Source organism: Phyllopteryx taeniolatus, chromosome 17 (genome assembly GCF_024500385.1).
Source record: "Phyllopteryx taeniolatus isolate TA_2022b chromosome 17, UOR_Ptae_1.2, whole genome shotgun sequence".
NCBI lineage: Eukaryota > Metazoa > Chordata > Actinopteri > Syngnathiformes > Syngnathidae > Phyllopteryx > Phyllopteryx taeniolatus.
The window spans coordinates 15,348,301-15,357,910 of record NC_084518.1 but is presented as its reverse complement, the minus strand read 5'-3'; the positions used below and the strand labels follow the sequence as shown (position 1 = coordinate 15,357,910).

General features: G+C 40.4%; 2 protein-coding genes across 2 annotated transcripts; one reads left to right on the top strand and one right to left on the bottom strand.

Annotated features, from left to right (window-relative positions):
- Positions 1–25: 25 nt before the first annotated feature.
- Positions 26–2,955, bottom strand: tlcd5b (TLC domain containing 5b). Its single transcript, XM_061752314.1, has 3 exons — positions 2,668–2,955; positions 1,662–1,867; positions 26–1,303 (listed from the first exon to the last, which is right to left on the bottom strand). Exons 2-3 carry the CDS (start codon positions 1,855–1,857, stop codon positions 759–761), a joined length of 741 nt encoding a protein of 246 aa, XP_061608298.1. The 5' UTR covers positions 1,858–1,867; positions 2,668–2,955; the 3' UTR covers positions 26–758.
- Positions 2,956–3,988: 1,033 nt separating this feature from the next.
- On the top strand, positions 3,989–9,491 carry rcc1l (RCC1 like). Its single transcript, XM_061752442.1, has 11 exons — positions 3,989–4,128; positions 4,780–5,069; positions 5,136–5,265; positions 6,358–6,486; positions 6,924–6,990; positions 7,074–7,210; positions 7,284–7,465; positions 8,093–8,180; positions 8,437–8,610; positions 8,686–8,771; positions 9,202–9,491. Exons 2-11 carry the CDS (start codon positions 4,785–4,787, stop codon positions 9,277–9,279), a joined length of 1,356 nt encoding a protein of 451 aa, XP_061608426.1. The 5' UTR covers positions 3,989–4,128; positions 4,780–4,784; the 3' UTR covers positions 9,280–9,491.
- The last annotated feature ends 119 nt before the right edge of the window (positions 9,492–9,610 follow it).

Genomic DNA, 9,610 nt, shown 5'->3' with positions numbered 1-9,610 from the left:
CCTTATTTTATTTGTATTTAATAAATATATATATATATATATATATATATATATATAGAGAGCAGTGCCTTTAGATTGCGAGCTCAATTCATTCCGTGACTACGCTCGTAACTCAAAACACTCTTTCAAATCATCTTTCCCCCATGAATGAATGAAAATGCAATTAATCCAAAAATCTTGAAATTCCATAGTTTTGAATATTCTGCCCCCAATTTTTCTCAACAACATGAAATTTGGTAGGCATGCCAATCATGAGTCGACCCACAAAAATGTCTCAAGAAGCTATGCCTGAAAGGACTCAGGATCTTGGCCATTTTGTTATGAAGTAGCCATTTTAGGGTCATTGGCAGGGGTTGTTTAAAAACGCAAGGTTCTGCCCCACAATTTTGAAAATTCGGCCCGCAAAGCCAGGTCTTCTCAGGAACATTAAATTTAGCCGGCATGTCAATAAGGAGTAGACACAGAAAAGTCTGAAGAAGCCATGCCAGAAAAGTCACAGGGAGTCAGCCATTTTGCTATGAAGCAGACATTTTAGGGACATTTCCAGGGGTTCTTTAAAATCCACAATTTGGAAATGTCAACCCGTGTAGCTGGTTTTACTAAGTAACATGTAAGTTGGCAGGCATGTTTGCCATGAGTAGACCTACAAAAAAGTCTCAAGAAACCATGCTGTAAAACAAACATTTTGGTTTGAAGTGGCCATGTTCAGGTCATTTTGTCCATTTCCAGGGCTCCTTCAAAGGGGAAACCCTGAGAAGTCAACTTCGTTGATCTTTACTGTCTAAATGATATCCGTCCACTTTGGAATTTTTGCGCTTCTCTTGCCACTGTCTGTAGCGCATCTGACTTTTCTTGTACCCGAACCTGCCGATGTCCACCATGAACACCCACGCCAGCCCGTACATGACCACGCCGCCCAGCTTCATCACCAGACTGGTCCTGGGCGAGGTCAGCTCGCAATAGAACATGGCGGCGCCTACGCCCACCCGCACAGTGGCGAAGAGGAAGATGAAGAGCAGGTCGACGGCGTCGCCCAGCGGGCTGTCGTAGCGGCCCAGCCGACGCAGGAACCAGCGGGCCTGCAGCAGAGGGTTGGTGAGCTCGCTGCCGAAGATGACGGCGCACGTCTCGCATGCCGACACGCCCGTCAGCAGCGGGAGCAGGATGCCGACGATGCTGGCGGCGTGGTGGCCCAGCATGACGGCGCCCTCGCTGCCGAAGCGTACGCACCAGGCCATGTCGAACAGGAAGTAGCCCAGGCAGACACAGAGCGCAGAGGTCTGCAGAGCCGTGTTCTCGCTACCTGGGAATGACAACCACCCATGACTGTTTAATGTGGCTTAGTTACTCCCATTTATATACAGAGTAGCGATTCAGCTCAATGAATGAAGTCTCATTCATTCATTCATTTTGTTGATTTAAAAAAAAATATATATATATATTTTTTTAACTGCTTACTGGTATGCTAAATTAAAAAAAGTAAAATTTCGATTACTTTGCATGCATATCTGCCTTTATTAAATGCAAAATAATTTATGTTTACTTTCTTACAGATTGTCAATGACTCCAAATTTCCATTTCATATATAAAACAGAATGTACACCAATATTTCCCATTAATGACCATGGACAATTTGAATAAAAATGTCAACCCAGACTAACCTGCATGTGTGAGGGGCCAGGGTCCGTCCACGAAGACCACGTACGCCGTCAGCATCACCATAGCGAAGCCGTGTGTTAGCGTGACCAGTCGACAGTTCCACTCGGGCCCGCGCTGAGGCGAGACCCGGCACAGCAACTTGTACATAGCGAACCAGCCCGCCAGGCTGCACAGAACCTCCAGCAGTGCCGGCGCCATCTTATACTCGCTGTAATGTATTTTCATGTTAACTTTTGAAATTTCTTCTCAACATAGAGCAATCTCCTGACTGTGAATCTCAGTGTGGTACAAGTACCACATGTATGTAGGTGAACAAAATCACTACCCACGTACAGTTCAATTGTATTTAACTTTTAAGGTCGTTACATTTGCATTTAATCTATAAGAACTGTTTGATAGGCAACATTTATTCAGCTACAATTGTCATTTAACTTTTGTGTGTAATACATTTTAACTGAATAAAATAGATTTTTAGTTTTCCTATATTTAAGTGCAGTGTTAATGTTCAAACTGTATGTTCAGTGACTTAAAATAATATTTAATATACTTTTTAGAAATAAAACCTTTATCTTAATGTTGGTCATTATGCTGGTACTAGTGTAAAAATTACCCCTAGTGGCCTGGATGACATTGGAGCAATCTGATTGGATGGTAAGCTGTCTGTGTTGCAAGCCATTGTATATATAAAAAATCTAAATAAATATTTTACCAAAATAACAGTTAAAAGATACAGTTCTTAAAGGTTAAATAAATGCTCATGTATTGAACTTAAAAGTTAAATACAACGGAACTGTACTTGGGCAGTGATTCATTCGAATACCACTAGAGGGAAATAAATCACCTAGTGGTACTCGTACCACACTTGGAGAATCACTGTACTAGTGCATTTTAGTCTCATCCTGGAATTTCAGCTGAAAGCCCACTATCCCTAACTTTCTGTGAGCCGTGTGTAATTTGGAAGCAGAATAACATTGAAGGTTGTCACATTCGTGTCAAAAGACATCTTACCTTAACTCCCTCTCTTACGTTCCATCATAAAGTTGCATGAAGAACTAAAGGTTCTAAACTAAAGGTGATTATATATTTGACAGGAAGGACCTTGTACTCCTCTTGTGTTCCATGCATCTCCTTGTTCACCTTCTTCTTTCAAAGGTGATCCTCTTAAAGGATTACTGTCTCTGCTTGTCTGCTTGCAGACACACACAGTGCATGGAGCCCAGCTCAGACCACCTGACAACGTACGACCTCCCACCTTGACCCCCTCATGGGCTGTGCCCCTGATTATAGTTCAAAATATCCCTTATGTCAAAGCATTAAGCGGGTCCTATCCTTCAAAAGTGCACCTAAAGTTGCATTAAGGCTGTAGCTTCATAGACTTTTTAAACAGTCAAAATAAAGCATGCATATTCACTCAAACACTTCATTGGTAAAGAATATTTAACGATTACATTAACATTGTTTAATTTTAAGTTTTTTTCCCCCACTATTCTCTGCTTTTAAATAAAATAAAAATTAAAAGGTTTTAAAATTGAATTAATGCTGTACATTGTTTTTCTTAAATATGAGATAACTCCTATATGTTAAAATATTTCATAAATTAATATTTCAATGTTTGTCTTTTTTATCTATTTAATATTTTTTATCTATTTTTAATTGAAATCAAACTTGAACTATTTCTATCAAATACAAAATGAAGCGAAAACAATAAATACTCTACCTTATTTTAAATGGTTTCTCTGTATAAAATGTAAACTTGAATAATTCAATAAATATATATATTTTCCTTTTTACTTTGTATTTAAAATAGAAAATTAAAGATATAAATACTATCCTTTTTCATGTATTTCTTGTTATAGAATAAAGAAATCTTTAAAAAAAATTCTAATTATTTGAATTTGAATAAATGTAATGTTAAACTACGAGGATAAAAATAGAGAAATAAATCTTACATTTGACCCCAAGCAGTCCAAACTAAAAAAATGGTATAATGCTAATATCATAATATTTGATTGACTAATATGTAGCGCTATTCCCTTGACATAATTCCGTATTAATAGTTTTTTTTTCATGAAAAATTAATATATTAGGCTATTTTGTAACAGTACCTTATTGAACTACAGTACTGTTTGCATAAAAATATTTGAATGTACACTATGATACTTTGACAATATAAACTATGTTCAACTACTAGAGAAAATAAAACGAATGGAAAAAATAATAAAGGCTACCATTTATGTGAATCTGATATGACAGGGAATGGTTTGTGTAATTACGTTATACTGCGTAAGATGGCGCACAAGTGTTCTATCCTGAAGCTTTCAAAATGAGAACAAAGAAGAAGCACAAAAGTGGAAGTAAAAATATTTCATTTCCGGGTTGGAAATGTCCTGCATGTAAATAAACACGCAAGAATGACATTGGGACCTTTTACTTTTTACGTTTATTCGCCCTAAAACACACAAAACAAAGGTAAGTTTATCGCGTTACTAGTGCATACTTGTGTGTCAAAGAAACTCAATAAGTTGAAGCTTAGCTGAACACATACCAGGTGGGACAACAGCAGCATCTAATTTAAAGCAATGAAGACCTAAAAAAGATTTACTAGCCCCTCACCGGGTCAATTCAAACACTACAGCAATAAAGAGACATGAGAAGTCTGTCTTTCTATTAAGCTTTAGTGTGTGCATATGGGCTCTTAGTGTATGTCTGTGTGTGGCCTGTGTCTTGAGTGTATAAATGTATTTTTACATTGCGTACACGCGTGTGATTTTGTATGTGACTCCTCAGTGTGTCTGTGTGAGAGTCTTTAATGCACGTGTATTGTGTGAGTCGTTGTTGTGTACCTGGGTTCTTAGTGTTACTGTTTATGAGTGTGGGCCCTTATTGTGTATTTTGTGTATGTGTGTGTCGTTAGTGTGTGTTCTTGTGAGTGTATATGGCTTTATTGTGTATGTATGTGTGTTTAAATGTGTTATCAAATAGATTTATTAGGATTTCTTCTATTTATTTTTCCTTGGAAAAATAATTTCAAAAAAGGATATTCTTTTTTTCTTTAATTCTGATTAAATGTCAAGCATATCAGATTGCTCCGTAAATGTTAATAAATGTTTTGTCGTTTAGGCATCATGTCTCTTCCATGCGCTCGACGGCGCCTCCTCTCTATGCTCAAAGTCCACTGCTGCGGCCACCTGAAGTTCAGCAGCGCCTCGAACCCGTGGGAGAAACCCGACGGCGGTGCGCCGGTGTTCCAGTACCTGGGCCGGCACAAGAAGCCCAGCCAGAAAGTGTTCGTGTGGGGCTTCAGCTTCACGGGAGCGCTGGGCATTCCCAGCTTCGTGGTGCCCGACAGCGGCAGGAAGAAGCCCCGCAAGTACCAAGTCACGCCTTACCGGCTGGAGACGGAGGATCAGGTAGGAAGCATCGCATGCCTCCCGCCCCATCTGCGGTTAAGTAAATCATGGCCCCGTATGCGTTAGATCTCGTCGGCCGCCTGCGGTTACGGCTTTACCCTCCTCGCCTCCTCCACCAGAGACGTGACCAAGCTGTGGGGCGCCGGCCTCAACAAAGACTCGCAGCTTGGGTTTCAGCGCACGCAGCGCAGCCGACGTAAGATTATAAATGATTAATTTTAATAATTAATAAATAAATAATCATTTCACACTCCAACAAAAATGTATTTTGTTGATTTGCCAGCATAGAAAATCTTAATTTTAGTGGTATTTGTAGTACTAGTAATAAGCTTTTTTTGTATTGTTAGTAGTATTATTAATTTGTGTATTGTTAAGTTATTAATTTTTTTTAAATATAACATAAAAAATATGCAACATTTTTTTCTTTAATAATACAGAAATAATGATGGTATAATGATTTTTTAAAAATCCCAAATAAAAATATGTAATATTGCTATTTTTCATTTTGTGTATACTATAAAGATTTCTTTGTTGTATTATGTATTTTTAAATGACCATTTAATTATGTATATTTCATTGAATGTATTTTTGATTCATTATAAAATTATATTTGTTTTTATTTATTTTTAATTGCTGTATAATAGTTATTTCTGGTTTTAGATTTATTTAATTTTAGATTTTAAAATATTTGATAATGTTTTGTTAATATTAAACGAATTGTAATTTGAACACTATTTCTACAGCAGCCCGTTTAGGAGGTATCATGATTAGGCAGATTAATTATCTATTAATTCTTGTATTTTTGATTTTTAAATTAATTAGAATTAAAAAAAATAATAGTTCTAAATTGAAAAGGTACCGGTAGATACAAAAATAAATAATTACTCCTATATTTGTAGCATATTATTTTGTAATATTAATTCATTTTTAAAATTATTAATCTATCGTAATTCTGTATTTTTTTAATTTATAAATGTTTCTGTAACGATCGCAATTTTCTTGGGCCTGAAGTATTTCTCCCTCTGCTGGCCCATGGGAGGCGCTGTTGATTCACGCTCACTGAGTTTGCTATTTAAAGAAGTACAACAGCATGAATGAAGTGGGCAATGATAAGTTAGTCTGCTCAGTACATCTGTGGCATGGATACAGGAGTTCAAAACATTCAGTTAGAGCGATTCTCCCCAGTCCATGAACATTTTACATTAAAAAAAACAAATAAATTGATGATTGTTCAAAATCCCTCAAATTGTGCAGCTGATTGACAGCGGTGTCCACTTTAAATGTCCAGTTCACAGTTACGATTACGTGCTGGAGCCGTCACCTGTAGCGCTGCCTCTCCGGGAACCGCAGAAAACACGTGTGACACAGGTGTCGTGTGGACGAGCGCACGCACTCGTGCTCACTGATCGCGAGGGAGGTCAGTCACGACCACCTGTGTGTGTGCGAGTCATCAAAGTGTATGTGCGTAGGTGTGTGTGAGTGAGTCTTTGGACTGTGTGTGTGTCTGTGTGTGTGTGTGTACGTGTAGTGTTAGATATTACCGCGTAGAGCCATTAGTGTGTATGTGAGTCCTTGGTTTGTGCACGTGTATGTGAGCGTGTGTGTGCATTTGTCCTCTCCGTGTCTGCGTGTATCTGCCCTGTCTTTGTGTGTATGTGCCTGTGTGAGTACTCAGTGTGTGTCTATGTTTTTGTGGGTGTTTGAGTTCATGGTTTTTGTGTGTGTATAATATCAAATGACTATTACACTCGAAATAAAATGAGTTTTTTACTAAAAGAGAATAAGGACATTTAAAGAATCTCTTATAGGTTTAAATTGTCCTCGTTGTCTTAAATGTGACGTGTCGCTCTCAAGTGTTCAGCATGGGCAACAACGCGTACGGCCAGTGCGGACGACGCATTGTGGAAGATGAAGTGTACAGGTGTGTACTCGTTCACGTAGGACGTTCAACACCCGATAACAACGTAGCTATGTTTCGAAGCTGACGTTTAGTCGATTTAATAGTGGCAGTCACGTGGTTCACAAAATGGAGGGCCTGGATGGACGCGTGGTGCAGGTGGCGTGCGGGCAGGACCACAGCCTCTTCCTGACGGAGGCGGGCCGGGTGTACGCCTGTGGATGGGGAGCGGACGGACAGACGGGTCAGTTTGTCTTAAATATATATTATTGCGCATTGTCTCATATTGAAGATGATGAAGAGGTTGCTGCTTGCAGGTCTGGGGCACCACAAGGTGTGCCCCACACCCACCCAGGTCCTCGGGGAGTTGTCAGGCGTGAAAGTCCAGCAGGTCAGCTCGTATGCAGACTGCAGCCTGGCCGTGTCCGCGGACGGACAGCTGTACGGATGGGGAAACTCTGAATACCTCCAGCTGGCCTCCGTCACAGACACCACTCAGGTGACGACAACCGTATTGCAGGAAGTATTTCATATCATATTGTGTTATGATCATATATTACATTTATTACACAGGTATATTAGCAGTATTTATTTATTTTTTCCTGCTCACAGCACACTTTTGTCACTTTTTGCTAGGCAAAATTTTTCTGCCTCATTTCATGCTAGCCTCAAACCAGATTAAATTTGTAAAAAGGATGAACAAAAGGATCCACCGCTATATATAATCACATTCACTTTGTTGCTATCACTTGTTGCTAGGTAGAATTCATGGGGCACATAAAATCTTTGTCAAGACCTAATTTATTCTCTTATTTCTGTTTCTCTGCGCATGTCACACTTTTGTCACTTGTTGCTAGGCAGAATTTGTGTGGCACATAGGTTCTGCCCTCAAACCCGATAAAATAAATATCCACCACTATTTGATGTTGCACTCACTTTGAGCTGTCACTTGTTGCTAGGCAGAATTCATGGAGCACAATTAGTTCTGCCCTGAAACCCCCTTTTTTTATGGTAATTCGACAAAGATCAGCGCTATCCATTTTTACAATTCTGTGCCATCACGGGCTGTATCAAGCGTGGCACTATGCCACCTGCCACTCACGCTTGCTTCTCTTGTGGATTCCAGATCAACTCCCCTCGTCAGCTGCCTCTGCCAGGCTGCGGTATGGTAGTGCAGGCAGCATGTGGGGGCACGCAGGTCGCCGTCCTCAATGGTCAGTCAGTCCACACAGTAAAAAAAAAAAAAAAAAATCACTTTCATTTTTCATTTATACTTTTTTGACGCACTACATTTCTCGGCTGATTTAAACTATTACAACTTTGACGCTTACATTTCTGCATTTCATCGAATTGAATTAATCTACACAACTTTTCAGTTCTTTGTCAGCTCTTCACAAATAGCATTCCCTCGTTTTTTTTTTTTTTTTTGTCATTTTGGTGACTACTAACCGCGCAAGGCGCTTTTTCCAGAGCAAGGCGAGGTGTTTGTTTGGGGCTACGGGATTCTGGGAAAAGGCCCCTCGCTGTCGGAGTCCTGCTCCCCCGAGAAGATCCCCCCGTCCCTGTTCGGACGTTCCGACTTTAATCCCTCCGTTTCCGTCACCAAGATCCGATGCGGCCTCGCTCACTTTGCGGCTATCACGGGTAAATCGTAGTCCCCTTACGAATTGACGCTTCACCCAGGATAAACGCCTTACTGTATGTTTTTGGTCCTGGCAGATCGTGGCGAGCTCTTTGTGTGGGGGAAGAACATCCGAGGGTGTTTGGGTATCGGGAAGCGGGACGACCAGTTCTTCCCGTGGCGAGTAAGGAGTGGGTGTGGGAGATATTGCTGAGTTGGTTGAGTCCTTTGGTGGGAAATGTGGGGGTATGATATGTGTGACACAGGTGTCATCCCCGCCTGTGTGCAGTTTGCATGTTCTCCCCTTGCCCGTGTGGGTTTTCTCCGGGCACTCCGATTTCCTCCCACATCCAAAAACATGCATGGTAGGTTAATTGAAGACTCTAAATTGCCCGTAGGTGTGAATGTGAGTGCGAATGGTTGTTTGTTTATGTGCCCTGCGATTGGCTGGCAACCAGTTCAGGGTGTACCCCGCCTCCTGCCCGATGATAGCTGGGATAGGCTTATCCCTTGTGAGGATAAGCGGCTCAGAAAATGGATGGATGGATGGAATTTTAAGGGGGAAACCCCCCACAAAATAGTATGTTTAATATAAGTATATATGTTATGTTCAGGTGACTGTCCCTGGTCAAGTGGTGGACGTAGCGTGTGGCGTAGACCACATGGTGGCGCTGGTCAAGTCCCTTCTGTGAGTTTGGATGAACTGTCTTTGAGCTCCAAAGGGGACAAAAGCAGCCAAGCCAGCTGCTCTCCACCGGATGGGAGCCTTTGGTCACCCCACCCAGCAGCATGTGGAGCTTGAAAGTGGAAAGGATGTATATGAACACTCAATATGTCTTCGGACATTTTACATGTAACATATGTAAACCAAAAACATATTTTTAATAAATCATGTGGCTCATGATTAGTTTTGTCCTCATACCCGATTTATTCACTTTGTCGCTAGGCGGAATTCATGAGTGCAAATGGTTCTGCCCTCACAAAGCAGATTATTATTATTATTTAAAAAAAAAAAGGTATCAT